Source organism: Sminthopsis crassicaudata, chromosome 1 (assembly GCF_048593235.1).
Source record: "Sminthopsis crassicaudata isolate SCR6 chromosome 1, ASM4859323v1, whole genome shotgun sequence".
NCBI classification, from domain to species: Eukaryota; Metazoa; Chordata; class Mammalia; order Dasyuromorphia; family Dasyuridae; genus Sminthopsis; species Sminthopsis crassicaudata.
In genome coordinates, this window is record NC_133617.1 from 378,904,599 (window position 1) to 378,928,202 (window position 23,604).

Below are 23,604 nucleotides of genomic sequence, written 5' to 3' on the forward strand. Positions count from 1 at the left end.
GTGAAGAGCTACAGAGAGGTTTAGAAGGATGGGAATTGAAAAAAATCATCATTTAATTTGGTGATTACGAAGTCAGAAAATTATAGACTTAGATGTAAAAGAGAATTTAGAGATCATCTAGTTCAAGGTGGCAAATAGCCTCAGCACTTCAGAATGCAGCAGAACCAGATTAAAATGTAATTGGGAAATTTTAAAGAAAAAAATAAAATAGAACACAGATAATAATGTATTACCATGTGTTTCTAAGTCAATATGCAGCCAATCTGCAGGGATCCTTTTGTATAGTTTATATTAGAGTTTTATGTCATTGATTTAACTCAATCTTCATTTTGAAGATAGGGAAACTAAGGCACTGAGAAGTGAACTGATCAACGTTACAAAAGTAGTAAGTGGCAGAATTAATTCAAACTCAGGTCTTCATTCTAAATCTAGCACTATTACAAATGTAGGTGAACGCAGTTATATAGAACTCTGAGAGGGAAATTTCAGAAGAAAAATGGGGTGAAAAACCAGATTACAAAGGGTTGGGGAGGCTAGGTAGTGATTATGTGGAGACATTAGGTATCAATGACTTTGAAGAAGTTCAGCAATAAAAGGGAGGGGAGAGGAAGTAAGTGTAGAAGAATAATGTGGAAGGATCAAATTTGTTTCTGAATTTTTTTCAGATTTTATTTATTTAGGATAAGAGAGAAACTAGAATATGTGGCTTAAAGAGAGATCAAGGACAACTGTGACTGAAGTGAATGGTTTGGGAAAGAATTGGATCGATTGTGAAAGATTAGCCTTATCTAGGAGTTAGGACATTTTTGTAATGAGAGAAAGAGACAATTCCTTGAGGAATCTTAAAGAATGGGGAAAAGGAGCTAAGGATATTTATGTTTCTTGTTTCTTTTATTTTACTTATGAGGAGGAACCAAGAGTTTTTATGATGTAAAGTTACATAAGGTAAATGGCAAAGCATGGATTCAGTTTCCCCATCTTGACCTAGTCCTGGGGCCATATTTTTACAGGAAAGCTGTAAAATATCATTTTATACTAATGCTACTTAGAATAGTAGAATGTTTGGTCTGGAAGGGACCTAAGAGATTAGCTACTATGCTTTTGCCTATGGGGAAATTGAATAGAGTCACCCTTCAGAGGTGGTTGTGCCAGGAGAAAGGGCTGTCCATCCTTCAGAAACTTTGTGGTTTTTTGAAAGACTAGGGATAGGATGGCAGCGGACTCTGAGTATGAAGAGGTTTGTCCCTTGTGGGAAGAAATATGTTGTTGGATGTTGGCAACCTGAAAAAAAACCTTGACTGGATAATTATAGACTAGATATTAGACTCTATGTGACCCATGTCAGAGAAAATAGATGAAATATTTCTGAAATAGAGATCCTCAGAATCCATCCACTTAGCTATGTAGGTGGTGCTGTGTAGAGAATATAGTGAAGCCTTGGAAGTCAGAAGACTGTTTAAATTCCATTTCTTGTATTTACTGCCTGTGTGAGCTATGATAAATCACAACCCCTTGGGTCTCCTCATCTATTTAATCTATAGATCCTCCATTTCTTATTCTCTTCATGAATTCATGTCTTCCTATTTAAAAGAAACTATTTTTGTCTTATTTTTATTGATATTTATGCTTCTATGCAACTTTAGTTCTGAATGTCATCTTGCTCCCTTAAATAATAAATTATGTCTTTTAACAAATATTTAAACAGAAAAAGAAATAAAATAAAACCATAAAATAAAGCAAAACAACATTTCATTGTCATGACTTGTTAACAATCCAGTAAAGGAGATAGTTATATAATTATATTTCTATATACTTGCCCTGAGCAAAATGTTTCTTTAAAAAAGTACAAAGCAAACTTGCCTTATTATCAGTTATTAATGTGATTTTTATTAAAATAAATTATCAATAAGGCAAGGGGCTACACCTATGATTTCATTGATATAGGGAATTTCTAGATGAAGATGCTCTCTACTAATATAGGGCGATTTCTTCTCTACAATTTAGAGTGTTAGAGATTACTCAGACCACTGACAATTTAAATGATTTCACCAGATCACTCAGCCAATACATATATATATATATATATATATATATATATATATATAATGTCAGAGAAAGTATTTGAAGTCAGGACTTTTCAGACAGTTCTCTTTATTCATTATAATATATGATAATATTTTTACAATAATAATAAGTCCTAAAATTTATTGAGTGTAAGATTTTTAAGGGTAGATAAATGGCATAGTGGATAGAATACCAGATGTGGAATCAGGAAGATTCCTATTCAAGAGTTCAAATCTGACCTCAGACAATCCCAAATAGGGTCACAAAGAGTGGAACACAAATAAAGAGCAAAAAAAAAAGCAATCTCCTAACAGGTAGCAGGAGCTGTTTTGTTTTTGTCTTTGTATGCACAGCACAGATTAGGCATTTAAAAATAAGTAATTGTGGTTGATGCAAGAACATGATCCTGATGTCAGCCAATCTGACTTCTAGTTCCAGTTCTAACATCAACAACCATGAACAAGTAACTAAACTAATGTGAGCCTTAGTTTCTTCATCTTTAAGATGAGAGAAGGAGACCAAGTAAACTTTAATATCCCTTTTGGCTAATGATGAATGATTATGAAAAAGACAGATATTCAAGCAGTATCTTCCTAGATGAAACACTGATTACAATAAGAGACAGGGAAATTGGTTGTAGAATTTTCCCATGGGTTTGACATAAAATAGAAATAATTTCTTTATGGTGATAAATAACTGGAAGTTTCAGGGATGCCCTTCAATTGAGGAATGGCTGAACAAGTTGTATATTTTATTGTGATGGACTACTACTGTGATATAAAAAATGATGAGTTCAATGATCTTTTAAAAAGTAATGAATAACAAAATTATCAGAATCAAGAGAATGCTGTATACAGTAGTAAAAATACTGTTTTAAGAACCATTTTGAGTGGCTAAATAATTTTGAATACTATAAATACCAAAATTAATTACAAAGGCATATGAAGGAAGGCACTAACTGCATCCAGAGAAAGAACTGATAAATAAAAGTATGTATAGAATGATTATATATATATATATAATATATATACATACATATATATTATATATATAATATATATACATACATATATATGCACATATATATATATGTGTGTGTATATGTATATATACATCTATGCATATTTGTGTCTAATGGTAACCTACTATGGATAGGGAGAGAGTGATATGTGTTCACTTTATTATATATTTAAAAGGAGTAGCAAATTGTACATAATAGATTTTCAGTTTCATGTATAATCATCTTTCTCACCATTTTACTGTGTTATAGAAATACTTATTTTATTTCATAAGCCTACCTGAGGATGTTTGAGATGGCAGATTAACCAAACCTCAAAGGCCTGGCTCTGTATTAATATGGTAAATATCCGATAAGAGCAAATATATGTTTTTTGAAATTAATAGTCAATTTTAGTTTGACTCTTATTCCCATAGCCCTTCCCTTCTATTTCCAATTCTATTTCCTCCTCTTGCATGAAGCCTTCCCTGGTTCCCCAGCTGGCAGTGAGATTATCTTGATCAAATTTCTCTAAACAAATACATTTTACTTTCTTCTCATTGATCATATATTATCTTGCATTAGAGCTATTTGGGAACATAACATGTCCTCTGCTATAAGGTAAGTTCATTGAGGGCAGTATCTTACTTCAGTTTTGCATTTCTACCATTTTACCCACTTTTTTGCATTTCAATCCAAAATTTATTATCTAAATACCTCTACTCTTTCTTAATAGAGTTGTTAGTCAGTTAGCTAAGATATTCATTATTAATTATGTTGTTAGGCAGAAATTGCCACTTAAAATATTTCAGCTATTAAATGCTTAAACTTACCTGGATAGCATGTATATTATGCAGTAAGAAAATACCATAAATGGACAATTATTAAATAGTTCTGAAAGACCATATTTGGCTTCATCTAAACATAATTCTTGGTCTTAAGGATTTTCTAATCTACTGGAAGAGGAAGACTAATATAGTTCTTCTCTCATAGACTTACTGTGAAGAAAGATTGAGTAAGCATTTTTATTTTTATGAAAAATCCAGAAAGTTCTCATAGTCCTTGTATGAAAGAAAGTGCTATACTTAAAGGGAGGAAAACTTGGATTTGGAGACTTACGAGCTCAGGGACCCCAACCACATAACTCTTGTTAATCTCTCAATCTTAGTTTCCTCATCTGTAAAATGGAGATACTTCCTAGGGCTGTAAAATGGGGAAACACATTCACAAAATTCTTATAGAGATCAAATGAGAAAATCATTCAAAGTGTTTTGCAAAGACTATATAAATGTCATATTTATATAGTCTTTATATATAAAAATATATAAATATATATATTTATATAAATGTTATATAAATATAACATATATAAATATGTTATATTTATATAACATTTATATAATATATAATATATAATATATTAAATAATATTTATATAAATGTTATCTATTTTAAATTCTCTTTTCTTAGTATTTTGCTATTTAATAGGCTTTGAAAGTCATCACATTTCCCATTTGATTATAAATTGCCCTCAGTTTTAATTTGCTCAATTAATTCACTGTAGATGACCATTCTGAAGGTGTAGCTTACAATGGGAGATCATTACTAATTAGCTTAATCCACTCCTGGACAGATCTATCACAGTCAACTTGACATTAATTATATCTAATATTTCTTGATCTTCAGGATGGTATAAAAGGAACTGAACTAAGTAGCAAATATTCCTGGGCCCAGGTTTGTTAAATTTATGCTCACAGAATGGAAGGAAAATACAGGACACATCCTGCAGATATTGAACGACCTGAAACCCACTCAGTGAGTAGAAGCAGCAATGATTCTATGTCTTACAATACTGATAATTGAGTTTTCAACTTTGATGCAAGATCTAAAATTCTAAATGGGAAATCTATCTTTATTGCAATTATTTATATAGTGTAATGAGAAGAGTATTGAACTGGGCATCAGAAAACCTGGAATCTAGTCCTAGTTTTACCACCAAACAGCTATCATGTATGGGATCAAGTTATTTAACTTCACATGGTCTCTAAAAATGAGTGAGTTAGGGCTAAAGAAACTCCTGTACAACTTTAACACTTTATGGGTCATAAAGGAAAAATTGCAAAAGGCATATTATTTCTGAGTTTAGCAACCAAATGACTTATCAAGTCTCTGTGTATCACTGATTGGCAAGATGCAGGTAGGTTTTTATAGGTCCAAGAAGGAAGCAATCTTTTAAACAATCAGATTATTTAGAGAAAATTCATTTAAGTTATTTATTGTTTAAGACTCTGCTAAAAGATATTTCTATATACATGGTATTTCCTACATGGACATTCTACCAGAATGGTAGAATAGATAGCCAGGAAGACCTCAGTTCTGGTCTTATTTCTGACCTACAGTGATTATGTAATCCTGGTTCCATAACTTTACCTTGTCAATGCTCTAGCAACTCCGTAAGATTCTAAATTGCAGAAAAGATGATGTCCTGCATTAGTAGAAACAATTTCCTTATCTGGTAGTTTCCCATCACATGGAAATCACAGATGCAATTCTCATTGCTATCATGGCTACATAACCAAGAATATCTGAACAAATGATGCTTGATTACAGTAATAGAGATGTATTCAACCATGCAGCAAGAACTACTAGTTAAATGACAAATTAAATAAATGTCTTTGGAAAATGTTTCCTACTTTGGTAGCAACAGTTTAGATCCATCACTGAAAATTCAACATTTGTCACAGAGGAGAAATGACAAAGAGACAAAGTCACCTTGGGGAACAGGCTGAATTCCAAAAAGACTCTAAGAGAGTTAATATAAAAAGAAAATAGACTTTATTGTAGGGTTTCCCCAGCGAGTTGCTGAATTTCTTCCAGTTCTCTTTCTGGCTCTGGGACTCTATGATTTGATCCCCCCTTAAAATGACCCAGTATCCAAAAGAGCAGAGAGGCTTTAGAAAACCAGTCTGACAAGTAATTGGGTTTGAATTTTTATAGCTGTGTAGCTGTTTTTCTAAAGTTTCTTCATCCTCAGGCAGGTTGAAAGAATTGAAGATTAGTAAGGAAATCAACACCTTAGGGAGGCCAGCCAAGAGCATCTGTTGAGGATAATGAATGGATTGAGAGTTTGGGCTGTTTAGTAACAGAACAAGGATAGTAACTGGCTCTAAATCCTCATCATGCTACTTAATTACTTGTGCAACCATAGTTGACAAATGCAACTTCTAAACCTGAGTTTCCACTTTTATGAAATGAGGGATCTGGACCAGGATGAAAAGTTTTTTTCTGGGCACCACAGATTTAAAAGGGAATAATAAAAACATGAATGTTATTATGTTTCTATTTTTCTGAGCATGTTTTGATTCTTTTCCATTGTTTATAATACTTCCTTTTTTTGTGAGGGAGAGGGGCAGAGATAAATCTTACAGTAACTGAAGCTTGTTGTTATTCAGTCCTTTCAGATGTGTATAATTCTTTGTGACCACATTTGGGGTTTTCTTAGCGAAGATAATTGAGTGTTTTGTCATTTTCTTCTCCAGCTCAAGGAAATTTGACTTTGTCCTTCAGAGAAGGAATTCGAGACAAATAGGGTTAAGTGACTTGCACAGTCACTCAGCTAGTAAGTGTCTAAAGACACGTTTGAATTCACATCTTTCAGACTTTAAGCCTGGCACTCTTTCCATTGCACCTCTTAATTACCTTCAGCTCTATCCATTACACCATGTCAAATGTATCCAGGATTACTGGATTTCTGTAAACCTGATATTGTTGTATTGTCTCTTTGCAGTCCTTCCCAAATCCCAGAGGTGCTACAGTTTGCCACCCAGTTGGTGGGTTTCACTTACATCATGGCCACAGTGATGTGCACCCAACTCTGTCAGTTATCTGCACCAACCCAGGAGTTCTTGGGCATTCATCATCCTCAGCTACAGAATTGCTCTGCCATCAGGTAAACTTGGACACCACTGTTTTATCAGGTAGTTGGGATGTTTCCCTAACTGTCCAAATATTCTTGATTAAAATACCTTGAGGCTACATCTATCTCAGCTTGATACAAGAAGTGAAAGTATTCATGAATTTATTTGCACTAAGATTTAATAGCTGGTGAGTGATCTACCTTCTTCTTAATGCAAATAGGATTCTTAAGCTTGATTCCTACTTTCAGGGGTGTACTGGAAATGGCTTGAACATCCATTGTTAAATTTTGATTGTGAGTCTTTATTCCTCAGAATTTAGCAAATGCTACAAAGCCGTCCTTGATTATTGACTTATTGACTGCCTACACTTTGAACTTAAGAAAGTGATGAAGGAAATGTTAATAATAAAGATTAGATTTTAAAATGGTTTTGGTATACTTCCCCCCCCCCAAACCCCAGCCAGCTGTTAAGCATTTAACTGTATATTCCTGCCTCCTTTCCCCAAGTTCCTCTCAGCAATAAGCTTTTGAGAAGTTTAACTTCTCAAAAACTTCCCTGCTTCATCCTGGTCTCAGTGTTTCATGATTCTTTTATGTATTTTCAAGCACCAAATCTAACCTTCATCAGAGCATTTCAATTTTTCCTTATCCTAGCTCTCAAACATCCTTTCCAAATCATTATTCTTAATCATTCCTCATCAGTCACATCTCTTGCCTTTGCATCTCTGTATAATATCCTTTGTCAGGAATGACTTTGAGTCTTTTCCAGCATAAACATCTTGAGGGTTTCTGTAGCTTCTTTTGTGGCATGGTGTAAATCTCCTCATTGTCTTAGACACCCTCCACTAGAAATGTTCTATACTTCTAGCATCTTCCCCATTTTCAGTCACAAATCTTCAGTGTAGGTACCACTACAATCAACAGATAGATATAGAAATTCTTCTATGGATTAATAGACAATCCTTGTAAATTGTCTTTGGAGAATAAAACATGCTCTGGTCATTCTGGTAATATGAATTTCTGAACTTTGCTATGATCATCCTCAGATCCAGCCTGGTAAATAAACTTTATTGCTGTTCAGTCATTTCAGTCATGTCTAACACTTTGTAACCTCATTTGGAGTTTTCTCGACAAAAATACTGGAATGGTTTTTGCCATTTCCTTCTCCAGTTCATTTTACAGATGAGGAAACTGTGGCAAATAGGTAAGTGACTTCCCCTGGGGATCACATAGCTTTTGGGTGTCTGAGGCCAACAGTTTCTGACTACAGACCTTGCCTTCTATCCACTGCACTACCAAGTTGCCCACTACCTTAGATGATGTTATGATTTTTTTAAAGCTGCCTTAGCACACTGTTGTTTCTTATTGTATTTGTAGTCCACTAAAAAATTCTAGACCTTTTTTCAAAGAACTTGTCTAGGCCTATCATTCCTAAGTTGTATAGTTGATTTTTTGAACTTAACAGATTTTTTTATTTCTCAGTCACATTTATTTTTCTTTTATTTATCCCTGACAGCCAAAAATTATTAAGGGGCTATTCTGTACAAACCATAAGCTAGGAGCTTGAGATAAAAAGTTGAAAAGTGATGCAACATCTGCCCTCAAAGAGCTTACACTATATCAGCAAGCAAAGATTTATACAAAATTACAATATAATTTTTTTAAAGTAGAATGAGATGAGAGTATCTTGCCTTGAATTATGAGCTGAGTGACCATGCACAAGACATTTGACTTTTTTCAACCTCAATCTTCTCATCTGTAAAATGGAAATAATAATAGAAGTTAAATCACATGGTTTTTGTAAGGAACAAATGGCCCAATATATAGAGAGGCCTTTGAAAACCTTAAAAAACTATATAAATACTACTATTACTGTTGATGTTACCATTATTACCATCACTACAACTGTCATCATCATCATCATCATCAATAACAGTAGCAGCACTAGTAGTAGTTAAAGTGAGTCCAGAAAAAGTGTCCAAGGAAAATTTGGAGTTCATGAGAAGAATTTTAGCAGGGTATTGAGTGGAGGTAAGGGATTAGAGTTCATCGAGGATGTAAAACTTGAAAAAAAACAATAAAAACTCATGGAGATTGAAGGTAATATGTTGATTTTGAAGGATGTGGGAGGTTATTTTGACAGAAATGAAGGGTATGATTAGGGGATCATTATGAAATATGACTGCATGGAATAACATTGTAGAAGGTACTAAATAAATAGCTGGAGAATTAATATTAAACCTTAGAGGTATGAATGGTTATAGGGTTGTTAATTGATTAGATTTCCCTTTCAAGTTGTGTTTTTCCAAATGCTTAATATAAATCAATGATATAAAAATCATTTCATAGAGCAGGACCTTGGTAATCTTCTTCAAGAGAATATAATGATCATAGGTTAATTAGGTTATTTTTATTTTTTTCAGGGCAAGGAAAATTGCTGGACATTACTGAAAATATTTTTGGCATGTCTTTTAGCCTGCATAATTACCACAACAATAGGTGTGCTGATACTGAGTTTGATGAACAGTATAAATGATAGAAAACCAGATAATAACATTCAGTTCCCAGAAAGCACGACAACTATCTCAACAACACTCAGAACTGCTAATACCATTGAACACACAAAAGATACAACAGTTACGGCTGAAAGCAAAACAACTACTCATGAAAATAGTCCACAGACAAAAACTTCATCCCCAGCTAAAACTGAGTCCACTACAGTTACCACAGCTACAACTGAATCCACCACGGCTACCACAGCCACAACAGAAGGCAGTGCAGCTACCCCTACAAGTGGTCCAGAGTCCACAGCCAGTTCCTCCACAGCTATATCTGAGTCCACCACAGCTACCACAGTTACAACAGAAGGCACTGCAGCCACCCCTACAACCAGTCCTGAGTCCACTGCCAGTTCCTCCACAGCCTCAACAGCAGGCAGCACAACGACCCCTACAACTAGTTGTGAGTCCACTGACAGTTCCTCCATAGCTACGACTGGGCCCACCACCACTACCACAGCCACAACAGAAGGCAGTGCAGCTACCCCTACAACTAGTCCTGAGTCCACGGCCAGTTCCTCCACAGCTACGACTGGGCCCACCACAGGTACCACGGCCACAACAGCAGGCAGCACAGCCACCCCTACAACTAGTCCTGAGTCCACGGCCAGTCCCTCCACAGCTACGACTGGGCCCACCACAGGTACCACGGCCACAACAGCAGGCAGCACAGCCACCCCTACAACTAGTCCTGAGTCCACGGCCAGTTCCTCCACAGCTACGACTGGGCCCACCACAGGTACCACGGCCACAACAGCAGGCAGCACAGCCACCCCTACAACTAGTCCTGAGTCCACGGCCAGTCCCTCCACAGCTACGACTGGGCCCACCACAGGTACCATGGCCACAACAGCAGGCAGCACAGCCACCCCTACAACTAGTCCTGAGTCCACGGCCAGTTCCTCCACAGCTACGACTGGGCCCACCACAGGTACCATGGCCACAACAGAAGGCAGTGCAGCAACCCCTACAACTAGTCCTGAGTCCACTGCCAGTCCCTCCACAGCTACGACTGGGCCCACCACAGGTACCACAGCCACAACAGAAGGCAGTGCAGCAACCCCTACAACTAGTCCTGAGTCCACGGCCAGTCCCTCCACAGCTACAACTGGGCTCACCACAGGTACGATGGCCACAACAGCAGGCAGCACAGCTACCCCTACAACTAGTCGTGAGTCCACTGACAGTTCCTCCATAGCTACGACTGGGCCCACCACCACTACCACAGCCACAACAGAAGGCAGTGCAGCTACCCCTACAACTAGTCCTGAGTCCACGGCCAGTCCCTCCACAGCTACGACTGGGCCCACCACAGGTACCATGGCCACAACAGCAGGCAGCACAGCCACCCCTACAACTAGTCCTGAGTCCACGGCCAGTTCCTCCACAGCTACGACTGGGCCCACCACAGGTACCACGGCCACAACAGCAGGCAGCACAGCCACCCCTACAACTAGTCCTGAGTCCACGACCAGTCCCTCCACAGCTACGACTGGGCCCACCACAGGTACCATGGCCACAACAGCAGGCAGCACAGCCACCCCTACAACTAGTCCTGAGTCCACGGCCAGTTCCTCCACAGCTACGACTGGGCCCACCACAGGTACCATGGCCACAACAGAAGGCAGTGCAGCAACCCCTACAACTAGTCCTGAGTCCACTGCCAATCCCTCCACAGCTACAACTGGGCCCACCACAGGTACCACAGCCACAACAGAAGGCAGCACAGCTACCCCTACAACTAGTCGTGAGTCCACTGACAGTTCCTCCATAGCTACGACTGGGTCCACCACCACTACCACAGCCACAACAGAAGGCAGTGCAGCAACCCCTACAACTAGTCCTGAGTCCACGGCCAGTTCCTCCACAGCTACGACTGGGCCCACCACAGGTACCACGGCCACAACAGCAGGCAGCACAGCCACCCCTACAACTAGTCCTGAGTCCACGGCCAGTCCCTCCACAGCTACGACTGGGCCCACCACAGGTACCATGGTCACAACAGCAGGCAGCACAGCCACCCCTACAACTAGTCCTGAGTCCACGGCCAGTTCCTCCACAGCTACGACTGGGCCCACCACAGGTACCATGGCCACAACAGAAGGCAGTGCAGCAACCCCTACAACTAGTCCTGAGTCCACTGCCAGTCCCTCCACAGCTACAACTGGGCCCACCACAGGTACCACAGCCACAACAGAAGGCAGTGCAGCAACCCCTACAACTAGTCCTGAGTCCACGGCCAGTCCCTCCACAGCTACAACTGGGCTCACCACAGGTACCATGGCCACAACAGCAGGCAGCACAGCTACCCCTACAACTAGTCGTGAGTCCACTGACAGTTCCTCCATAGCTACGACTGGGCCCACCACCACTACCACAGCCACAACAGAAGGCAGTGCAGCTACCCCTACAACTAGTCCTGAGTCCACGGCCAGTCCCTCCACAGCTACGACTGGGCCCACCACAGGTACCACGGCCACAACAGCAGGAAGCACAGCTACCCCTACAACTAGTCCTGAGTCCACGGCCAGTTCCTCCACAGCCTCAACAGCAGGCAGCACAGCGACCCCTACAACTAGTTCTGAGTCCACTGCCAGTCCCTCCACACCTACAACTGGGCCCACCACAAGTACCACGGCCACAACAGCAGGCAGCACAGCTACCCCTACAACTAGTCCTGAGTCCACTGCCAGTCCCTCCACAGCTACAACTGGGCCAACCACAAGTACCATGGCCACAACAGCAGGCAGCACAGCTACCCCTACAACTAGTCCTGAGTCCACAGCCAGTTCCTCCACAGCCTCAACAGCAGGCAGCACAACGACCCCTACAACTAGTCCTGAGTCCACTGACAGTTCCTCCACAGCTACGCCTGGGCCCACCACAGGTACCACGGCCACAACAGCAGGCAGCACAGCTACCCCTACAACTATTCCTGAGTCCACAGCCAGTTCCTCCACAGCCACAACAGCAGGCAGCACAGCTACCCCTACAACTAGTCCTGAGTCCACAGCCAGTTCCTCCACAGCCACAACAGCAGGCAGCACAACGACCCCTACAACTATTCCTGAGTCCACAGCCAGTTCCTCCACAGCCACAACAGCAGGCAGCACAACGACCCCTACAACTATTCCTGAGTCCACAGCCAGTTCCTCCACAGCCACAACAGCAGGCAGCACAGCTACCCCTACAACTAGTCCTGAGTCCACAGCCAGTTCCTCCACAGCCTCAACAGCAGGCAGCACAACGACCCCTACAACTAGTCCTGAGTCCACAGCCAGTTCCTCCACAGCCTCAACAGCAGGCAGCACAACGACCCCTACAACTAGTCCTGAGTCCACAGCCAGTTCCTCCACAGCCTCCATAGCAGGCAGCACAGCTACCCCTACAACTAGTCCTGAGTCCACGGCCAGTTCCTCCACAGCCTCAACAGCAGGCAGCACAACGACCCCTACAACTAGTCCTGAGTCCACGGCCAGTCCCTCCACAGCTACGCCTGGGCCCACCACAGGTACCACGGCCACAACAGCAGGCAGCACAGCTACCCCTACAACTAGTCCTGAGTCCACAGCCAGTTCCTCCACAGCCTCAACAGCAGGCAGCACAGCGACCCCTACAACTAGTCCTGAGTCCACGGCCAGTTCCTCCACAGCCTCAACAGCAGGCAGCACAGCTACCCCTACAACTAGTCCTGAGTCCACGGCCAGTCCTTCCACAGCTACAACAGAAAGCAGCACAGCGATTCCTACAACTAGTCCTGAGTCCACGGCCAGTTCCTCCACAGCTACGCCTGGGCCCACCACAGGTACCACGGCCACAACAGCAGGCAGCACAGCTACCCCTACAACTAGTCCTGAGTCCACAGCCAGTTCCTCCACAGCCTCAACAGCAGGCACTGCAGGGACCCCTACAACTAGTCCTGAGTCCACAGCCAGTTCCTCCACAGCCTCAACAGCAGGCAGCACAACGACCCCTACAACTATTCCTGAGTCCACAGCCAGTTCCTCCACAGCCACAACAGCAGGCAGCACAGCTACCCCTACAACTAGTCCTGAGTCCACAGCCAGTTCCTCCACAGCCACAACAGCAGGCAGCACAACGACCCCTACAACTATTCCTGAGTCCACAGCCAGTTCCTCCACAGCCACAACAGCAGGCAGCACAACGACCCCTACAACTATTCCTGAGTCCACAGCCAGTTCCTCCACAGCCACAACAGCAGGCAGCACAGCTACCCCTACAACTAGTCCTGAGTCCACAGCCAGTTCCTCCACAGCCTCAACAGCAGGCAGCACAACGACCCCTACAACTATTCCTGAGTCCACGGCCAGTTCCTCCACAGCTACGCCTGGGCCCACCACAGGTACCACGGCCACAACAGCAGGCAGCACAGCTACCCCTACAACTATTCCTGAGTCCACAGCCAGTTCCTCCACAGCCACAACAGCAGGCAGCACAGCTACCCCTACAACTAGTCCTGAGTCCACAGCCAGTTCCTCCACAGCCACAACAGCAGGCAGCACAACGACCCCTACAACTATTCCTGAGTCCACAGCCAGTTCCTCCACAGCCACAACAGCAGGCAGCACAACGACCCCTACAACTATTCCTGAGTCCACAGCCAGTTCCTCCACAGCCACAACAGCAGGCAGCACAGCTACCCCTACAACTAGTCCTGAGTCCACAGCCAGTTCCTCCACAGCCTCAACAGCAGGCAGCACAACGACCCCTACAACTAGTCCTGAGTCCACAGCCAGTTCCTCCACAGCCTCAACAGCAGGCAGCACAACGACCCCTACAACTAGTCCTGAGTCCACAGCCAGTTCCTCCACAGCCTCCATAGCAGGCAGCACAGCTACCCCTACAACTAGTCCTGAGTCCACGGCCAGTTCCTCCACAGCCTCAACAGCAGGCAGCACAACGACCCCTACAACTAGTCCTGAGTCCACGGCCAGTCCCTCCACAGCTACGCCTGGGCCCACCACAGGTACCACGGCCACAACAGCAGGCAGCACAGCTACCCCTACAACTAGTCCTGAGTCCACAGCCAGTTCCTCCACAGCCTCAACAGCAGGCAGCACAGCGACCCCTACAACTAGTCCTGAGTCCACGGCCAGTTCCTCCACAGCCTCAACAGCAGGCAGCACAGCTACCCCTACAACTAGTCCTGAGTCCACGGCCAGTCCTTCCACAGCTACAACAGAAAGCAGCACAGCGATTCCTACAACTAGTCCTGAGTCCACGGCCAGTTCCTCCACAGCTACGCCTGGGCCCACCACAGGTACCACGGCCACAACAGCAGGCAGCACAGCTACCCCTACAACTAGTCCTGAGTCCACAGCCAGTTCCTCCACAGCCTCAACAGCAGGCAGCACAACGACCCCTACAACTAGTCCTGAGTCCACGGCCAGTTCCTCCACAGCCTCAACAGCAGGCACTGCAGGGACCCCTACAACTAGTCCTGAGTCCACAGCCAGTTCCTCCACAGCCTCAACAGCAGGCAGCACAACGACCCCTACAACTATTCCTGAGTCCACAGCCAGTTCCTCCACAGCCACAACAGCAGGCAGCACAGCTACCCCTACAACTATTCCTGAGTCCACAGCCAGTTCCTCCACAGCCACAACAGCAGGCAGCACAACGACCCCTACAACTATTCCTGAGTCCACAGCCAGTTCCTCCACAGCCACAACAGCAGGCAGCACAGCTACCCCTACAACTAGTCCTGAGTCCACAGCCAGTTCCTCCACAGCCTCAACAGCAGGCAGCACAACGACCCCTACAACTAGTCCTGAGTCCACAGCCAGTTCCTCCACAGCCTCCATAGCAGGCAGCACAGCTACCCCTACAACTAGTCCTGAGTCCACAGCCAGTTCCTCCACAGCCTCAACAGCAGGCAGCACAACGACCCCTACAACTATTCCTGAGTCCACAGCCAGTTCCTCCACAGCCACAACAGCAGGCAGCACAGCTACCCCTACAACTAGTCCTGAGTCCACAGCCAGTTCCTCCACAGCCTCAACAGCAGGCAGCACAACGACCCCTACAACTAGTCCTGAGTCCACAGCCAGTTCCTCCACAGCCTCCATAGCAGGCAGCACAGCTACCCCTACAACTAGTCCTGAGTCCACAGCCAGTTCCTCCACAGCCTCAACAGCAGGCAGCACAACGACCCCTACAACTAGTCCTGAGTCCACGGCCAGTCCTTCCACAGCTACAACAGAAAGCAGCACAGCGATTCCTACAACTAGTCCTGAATCCACTGCCAGTTCCTCCACAGCCACAACAGAAGGCAGGGCAGCGATTCCTACAACTAGTCAGTCCTGAGTCCCTGACCAGTCCCTCCACAGCTACGACTAGGTCCACCACCATTGAATAACAGAAGTACTCGTTTAGCTATAATTGGCATCACCATAAGCACTGCAACATCTTAATAAATAACACCAAATGCTCATTGACTTAGAGCTGGAAAGATCCTGGAGGAAATTGACTTCAAACCCTTCATTTTATTGATGAAGAAGACATTCATTGAGGTGAAATGAGTTTCCCAGACCTTTAGCTTGTAAGTTTTGAGAGAGAGACAGAGATAGAGACAGAGAGAGAAAGATAGATAGAGAGAGAGAGAGAGACAGAGAGAGAGAGAGAGAGAGAGAGAGAGAGAGAGAGAGAGAGAGAGAGAGAGAGAGACAGAGAGAAAGAGAGAGACAGAGACAGACAGAGACAGAGACAGAGACAGAGACAGAGACAGAGAGAGAGAGAGAGAGAGAGAGAGAGAGAGAGAGAGAGAGAGAGAGAGAGAGAGAGAGAGGGAGAGAGAGAAAGAGAGAGAGAGAGAGATCAGAAAAGAGAAGGGACAGGGGTAGACCAAGCTCCAATTAGCATAGCACTAAACTAGGGAATGTTTGAGTTGGTTTGTGAATATTTTTAACTAAGTGAGAATCAGTGCAGGAATGTGGAACCATAGGACCAGAGTTCAAATATCAGTTTTGCCTCTTAGAAATTCATTTGACCTCGTATAGGTCTTTTTTTTTTTTTTAATCTCTCCAGGCTTCAGTTTTATTTTTTTTATTATTAAAATGAAGCAGTTATATAATATCTCAGATGCCCTAAAACTCTAATTCTATGATTCTATGATATAAAACAATAATTGGCCAGAAGGTTCATTTGGTTGAATGCCTGGAATGATGTAGGAGGCATGAGCCAGAAATATTTCCAAGAATTCCTTTCTGGAGAAATTGAAACCCGTAAGAGCTCTTAGCGATTCTTAATTTAAGCTGGAAGCTTAGATTAGGACAGTGTCCTAGTGTTAGTTGTCAGAGACTTTTAAGAGAAAAATGAAATTTAATTTCAAATGGCCTCATTTCTTGAAAAGTTTTTCATTTTGGGTGGAAGCAGGGCTAGCAATAAGGGCAGTGCCAGATTATCCTAACTCAATAATTACTATATGTGATCTACAGGGATGAGTGCTGGAAAGCCCTCTTCATTTTTTTTTCTCAATAATATTTTATTTTTTTTCAAATACATATAAGGATAGTTTTCACCATTCATTTGTGTAGCAATTTGTATTTCAAATTTTTTCTCCCTCTGTCTCTCCAAGATATTAAGCAATCTGATATAGGTTAAACATGTGCAGACCTTTTAAACATATTTCCATATTTGTCATATTGTGTAAGAAAAGTCAGACTAAAAGGTGAAAAAAATCACAAAAAAGAAAAAAAGCAATATCAAGCAAACAAACAAACAAAAAAGAGGTGAAAATATTATGCTCAGATTCACATTCAGTATAGCTCTCTCCAGGATACACATAACATTTTACATCCCAAGTCTACTGGAAATGTCCTAGATCGGGAGGATATCTTTAGTAAGAAGTGTCGCAGAGTACAACTGCAGGAAGGAGCTGTAGTAGAGAAGCTAGTGAGAAAACAGAAACCCTGACATGAAAGAAGAGCAACAGCAAGAAGATTGGTGCCAGTAATACATAATGGTATTTCCCTATAAGATATGGACTGGATGTCTACAGAATGCTGCAGTTTAAGTGGATGCTTGACTGTTACTGAATTTTCTAATGGTCTCTTCTTCCTCAAATTATTGTATTTACTTATCTTTTTACATACTATTTTTTTTTTTTTTGTTTTCATATAAGCCTGAAGTCAGGAAGATTCCTCTTCATGAGTTCAAATGTAGCCTCACACATTTTCTATCTTGGTAACCCTAGGCAAGTCACTTATTCCTGTTCATTCTGAGTTTCCTCATCTGTAAAATGAGTTGGAGAAGAAAATGACAAACCACTTCAGCACATTTGCCAAGAAAACTTCATGAAGAGTCAGACATGATTGAAATGACAACAACGTTTAGTGTAAACTTGAGCATTGAAGAGAGAATTTTTTGTAGCCTGAGCAACTAGTGCTTTGCATAATATAGGTGGTTAATAAATTCACATTTAATTGAAAAAATATTTAAAATAAAACCAGTGATATGCTGAATGGAAAACTTGATATACTCGATGGGAAACTGTCTTCTTACCATGTTCCCTTACACACCCCATGCTTATAAATTATTTCAAAATTACATTTGGGCTTGTCTGATCATTTTCAAGGTGACTTCAAGTTCACAAGATCATAGGATTCAGAGGTAGAAGGGACTTACTCATCATCTGATCCATCCCATTCCTTTGTTTAACAGATGAGGAAATGGAGGTCCAAAGGGACTGAAGGATTTATTGGAGGTCACAAATGCTCATATTTGCTGCCTCTGTGACTTAAGGAAAATATTTTGAGTTTCTTTTGGTTAATCTGTAAAATGAAGTTTTTTTAAATTCTAGTTTATTTGAAATTCTAAGGTGATTTCTAAGGTCCCTGCTAACTCTAAAATATTACAATCTCAGTTTGACTTCTCAATAAGAGAAAAAGGTGAATCAATCAGTTATATAGGATTTCTGGTTCAAACAAAATTCACTGTATCCATATACACAAAGTGACACTACTATATACAGGATGTGGAATTAGCTTCAATATAGAGAAATAGATGTTATATTATTATTTACTAAAATGGGAGCCTGCCTATATCTATCACTCCTGTCTTACATGAAGAAGTGGCCCTACTCTTTGCCAAGGCAAATCCATCTACCTACTCTACACAAGGAACACTATTCTACCTTCTCTTGTCCAGCAAATTTTTCCTTTTATCTTCCCTATCTCTTAAATATTTTCAATCTCTCCATACCTACTCTGTACTTCCCTACTGCCTATAAACATGTCCATGTTTCTTCCATTCTAAAATAAGCCTTCAATTGATTCTTCCATTTATACTATTGTCCTAGATCTCTTCTGTTTTTTTTTTTTATGTTTGTTTTTGTAGTTAACATCCTTAAGAAGACCATTTACAATAAATACTTCTAAATTCTCTACAACCTGGCTTCTGACCTCACTATGCAAATGATTCCAAACTCTCTCCAAAGTTATTAATAATTTCCTAACTGCCAAGTTTAATGACCTTTTCTCAATCTTCATTCTTCTCAACTTCTCTGCAGTCTTTGAAACTATCAATTAATTACCCTCTTCTCCTTGATCATCTCTTTCCTTTAGGTTTTTAGGACATCACTCTCCAGGTTCTCCAGTTTATATAACTATAACTATATAAGTTATATCACTTTCTATAATTCCTCAGTCTTCTTTGATGGATTTTTTATCCAGATCACACTCACTAACCATGGGTGTCTCAAAGGGCTCTGTCCTGAGACTTCTTCTCCCTCCATACTATTTCACTTAGTAATCTCATCAGATCTCATAAATTTAATTATCATTTTTGTGCTGATGATTTTCAAATCTATGTATCCTAATCTGCTAATCTCTAGTCTATCATCTCCAATAGTCTTTCAAGCATCTCAACTTGGGTATCCAGCAGACATTTTAACTCATTATTAAACTAAACTCATCTTTCCTCTTAAATCTTCCCCTTTTCCAAACTTCTCTTTTTTGTTAAGAGTATCACCTTCCTCCCAGTCTTTCCAGCTCAAAACTTATGTGACATTCTTGATTTTTCACTATCTCTCTTCTCCATAACCAAATCAATTGCAAGACCTCTTCATTTCATCTTTATAATATTTCTCAAATATACCCTTTTTTCTTCTCTGATTCTGCCTTCCAGGTGTAGGCCCCATATAACCTCATCCCTTTACCAATACAGCAGCCTTCTGATTGTTTTTTTTTCTACCATGTCTCTTTTCCATTCAGACATCAATGTAACTTTCATAAAGTGCCAGCATGACCGTATCACACCCATACCCAATAAACTCCAGTGGTTCCCTATTATTTCTACAATCAAATACAAAAATCCTCTAGTGTTTAAAATACTTCATAACCTAGCCTTGCCTCAATATTTCTGGATTTTTTAACTAACCCCCTTATCTCCCATGTATTCTTCAATCCAATGACATGGGTTTCCTGTCTATTCCATAAATAAGATGCTCTATCTCTTGGCTCTGACCTTTTTTCTGGCTTACCTCCTATCTAGAATATTCCCCCTTCTCATCTCTACTTCCTAGCTCCCCTGACTCCTACAAGTCTCAATTAAAATACAACCTTCTTCAGGAAGATTTTCCCAATCCCTTTTAATTCTACGCACCTTCTCTTTGTTAATTTTTTTTTCTAATTCTTCCACATACAGCTTGTTTATACATGGCTATTTGCATATTACTTCTCCATTAGACTATGAACTCCTTGAGGAGAGGGATTATATTTTGCCTTTCTTTGTATTTTCTGCACTTTGTATACTGTCTGGAATATAGTAGGTGCTTAATAAATGCTTATTGTTTGACTTACTACAGTGGGTAGAGGAGACATCCATATGAGCCTGTCTTTCACACAGTATGGTAACATCAACTTTTTTGTTTTGTTTTATTCTTTGACCCTTAATCATCCTTATTTTGCCTTGTTATTCTGAACATGGCTCTTTTTCCATAAATTAATGGAATTTGGGTCCTCCCAGGCTACTTTAAGAGTTCTTCAATAGAATAGTTGGATCAAATCTAGCACATAAATATTTGAAGAGTTTCAAACAAGTAGATGATGATTGTTCAGAAAATGGATGGTGTAAGACTCAGTTTTGATTTGCCACAATTACTGTTATTGATTTTATGGTTTTACTTTTACTCATCTTATTGATACTTGTTGGATCTAACCTTTTTAGGGAGCTAAAACTTATTAATGAACTCCTTCCTCATTCTTGGAGTTAGGTCTTAGAAAACTTGAGGTAGAGAAACCTGTGAATATTTGTTTGTAACACAAAATTCTGGTGGGCCCCTTGTTTAGTTTCTTTCACAAACTCTACACTTTTCAGTGGTCATTCATTTCTGCTGATTAGGTAAATCAGGTAGAAGTACAGTACTGGATACTAACCTATACTAGCTCATCTTCCTGAGGTGGTTTACAGCAGTCCCAATAGTAACTATAGCTAATAAATATGGGGGAAAGGGTGGGAGTGGGGTCTAAAGCAGCATCAACAACCCAAAGCATACTGAACCCATGTCAAAGTGTATAGGAAAAACTTTAAATGATAAATCCAGGACCCTACTATCACTACCATCGATATAAAACACCTACTGTATATATAGAATACTATGCACCAGGGGATACTAAAATAAATAATCTTATATACAAATGATCTTGTACAACTTACAGTCTAGAAGAATAATAAGGTAGAGTTCAATATAATAGACCATTACAGAATGACAAGAGAAAGCAAGAAAAAAAAAAGCTGGCAAGGTCTGCGGGGGAAGAATATCACCAACTGGGAGCATCCAAAAAGTCTTCATAGAGAGGTAGACTTTAAAAGATATTTGAGATTATAATGGACAAAGTGAAGGAAGGAGGGTATTCCAATCTTAGGAACAAGCAAAGAAATGTAGACAAGAGAGTGTATTGCATGCCTGATTTGGGGAATAGGTATAAACTGACACATAAAGTATATGGAAGGCAGAAATACAAGATAATCCTGGAAAGGTAAAGTGATCTCTCCTCTTTCTCCCTCCATTTCTTTCCACTTTATGAAGAAGTTTGAATGTGAAGCAAAGTTTGAAAGTTACTGAGAAGACAAAATGGTGTCATTGAAGTCTGGTTTTTGTTTTGTGTTATGTTGTTTTGAGCAAAGGAGTAAGAACCAGATCTGGGCATAAGAAAAACAATACAGATTGTAGTTTGAAGGATGGCTGGGAATTGGGTGTGGGAAGAGAAAAGTAAGAAAAGGTGAACAGCTAGAAACTCTTCATTATTATAGGCAGGTAGTAATGACATCCTTTAAAGGGCTGGTGGAGGTAAGACTGGAGATTTATAACTTTTGCATAAAGTTCATGACAAAGTCATAATCTGTATTCAAGGCTGTTCATCTGGAGTCTTCTACAGACCTTATCTGGTATAAAATTACTTTAGTGGTCTGTTTGTTTCATGATACCATTTAAGTCAGTCATCTTCAGAAAGATAGGATGTTCAACTGGGAGGGATCTTAAGATTCCCCAGTTCATTTATCTCATTATACAAATAGAAAAACTGAGCAGAACTTTAATAAGGAATATTTGTATCTCAGGCAACTTCATTTAGGGAAAAGAAGGCAAGTAAAACTACAGTCCTACTATCAGATGCAGCCTTATGAAGAAAGGGAATGATTTCTCCTGTTTCTCAGAAAATTCACTCTATACTTGGGATTTGGGGAGTTTGGCTCTCAAAGAGGGGCAACATGGTAGTAGGAACTTGGAGGGTGAGCTTACTAAGAGTGAGAGTAGAGAAAAGAATAACAAGATTTTGAGGAAGAAATATATTTCTCTCAGAATAAAATGTGACAATATTTGTAAACAATTTAGCATAATGCCCAGGATATAGTAAGTTCTTAATAAATGTATGTTTTCTTCCCCTTCTCTGCACAACTCAGAGGAAACCAATTTCACATAGATATCAGCACATTAGGATAAACCCTTTCTAAGTTGTAGCTTTGAAATTGAGTTCCAGAGAAGTTATATCTCTGGGCAGCAGTAGAAAGAACACTTTATTTGGAATGAGATAATTTGGTTTTGAGTTATGCTTCTACTGTTTTATTATCTTTGTGATCTTAGGAAAGTTACTTAATCTTTCTGATTTTCTAACTTCTCTCCTCTATAAAATGAAAGGATTGTACTAAATGGCCTCTAAAGTCCTGTTAAATACTAGATCAATGATCCCATGATCTTATGAGCTCAATAATCTCTAAAATTCCTTCTAGTTCTAAAACCTATGACATATAGGTTAATCAGGACAGTAAGGAATTGTTGCAAGCATGCTTTGTTGACACCAGCAAACAGTAGCAGTAACTTCGATGGGTGGCTGACATTCACTGCCAGAAACTGAGCAATGCCAGCTATGATAAAGACCACATTCCATAAAAATCTGTCTCATACAAAACAAGGAAGCCAGTTAAGTAGGGACATCAGGAAACTTAAATACTATGTTATCCAGTAAGGTATAGACTTTTCTCCTCTTCCCACTCCTTCTGCCCCCACCCTAGAAGCACTATTTCTAAGTAGTGCTACAACTGAAAAAAGTTGCCCTCTCTCAATTGCTAAACCTGTCTTCCCCCTCAAGATCCTGGGGCCATTCCATCCCTCTTTTGTCCAACTGGATTACTGATCATGTGCTCCAATACTTTCATCATTAAACATTTGTTACGCATCTACTTAGGGTATTGTGCTGAATGCTCTGGCCACAAAGAGAGGCAAACAAACTAACAAACAAAATCCCTGCCAATAGCTAATAAGTGAGAGTAGAGAAAAGAATAACAAGATTTTGAGGAAGAAATGTTTCTCTCAGAATAAAATGTGACAATATTTGTAAACCATTTATCATAATACCCAGGATAGAGTAGGTCCTTAATAAATGTATGTTTTCTTCCCCTTCTCTTCACAACTCAGAGGATTTCTCCAACATGCAAACATCTATGTACAAACAAGGTTTACAAGAGAAATAGGAAATTATCAATAGGAAAAAGACATGACATTAAGAAAAATTGGGAAAGACTTCTTACAGAATATGGGATTTTAGCAGGAT

The 23,604-nt window shown here is 40.8% G+C and overlaps 1 protein-coding gene across 1 annotated transcript; it reads left to right on the forward strand.

Moving 5' to 3' along the window:
* Window positions 1-9,293: 9,293 nt before the first annotated feature.
* On the forward strand, window positions 9,294-18,103 carry LOC141552220 (uncharacterized). The gene has a single exon (XM_074284648.1). It carries the CDS (start codon window positions 9,497-9,499, stop codon window positions 15,860-15,862), a length of 6,366 nt encoding a protein of 2,121 aa, XP_074140749.1. The 5' UTR covers window positions 9,294-9,496; the 3' UTR covers window positions 15,863-18,103.
* Window positions 18,104-23,604: the final 5,501 nt, after the last annotated feature.

Bases quoted from the DNA above. Each gene is read 5' to 3' on its own strand.
- LOC141552220 (XM_074284648.1), top strand. From the start codon at position 9,497: ATGAACAGTATAAATGATAGAAAACCAGATAATAACATTCAGTTCCCA.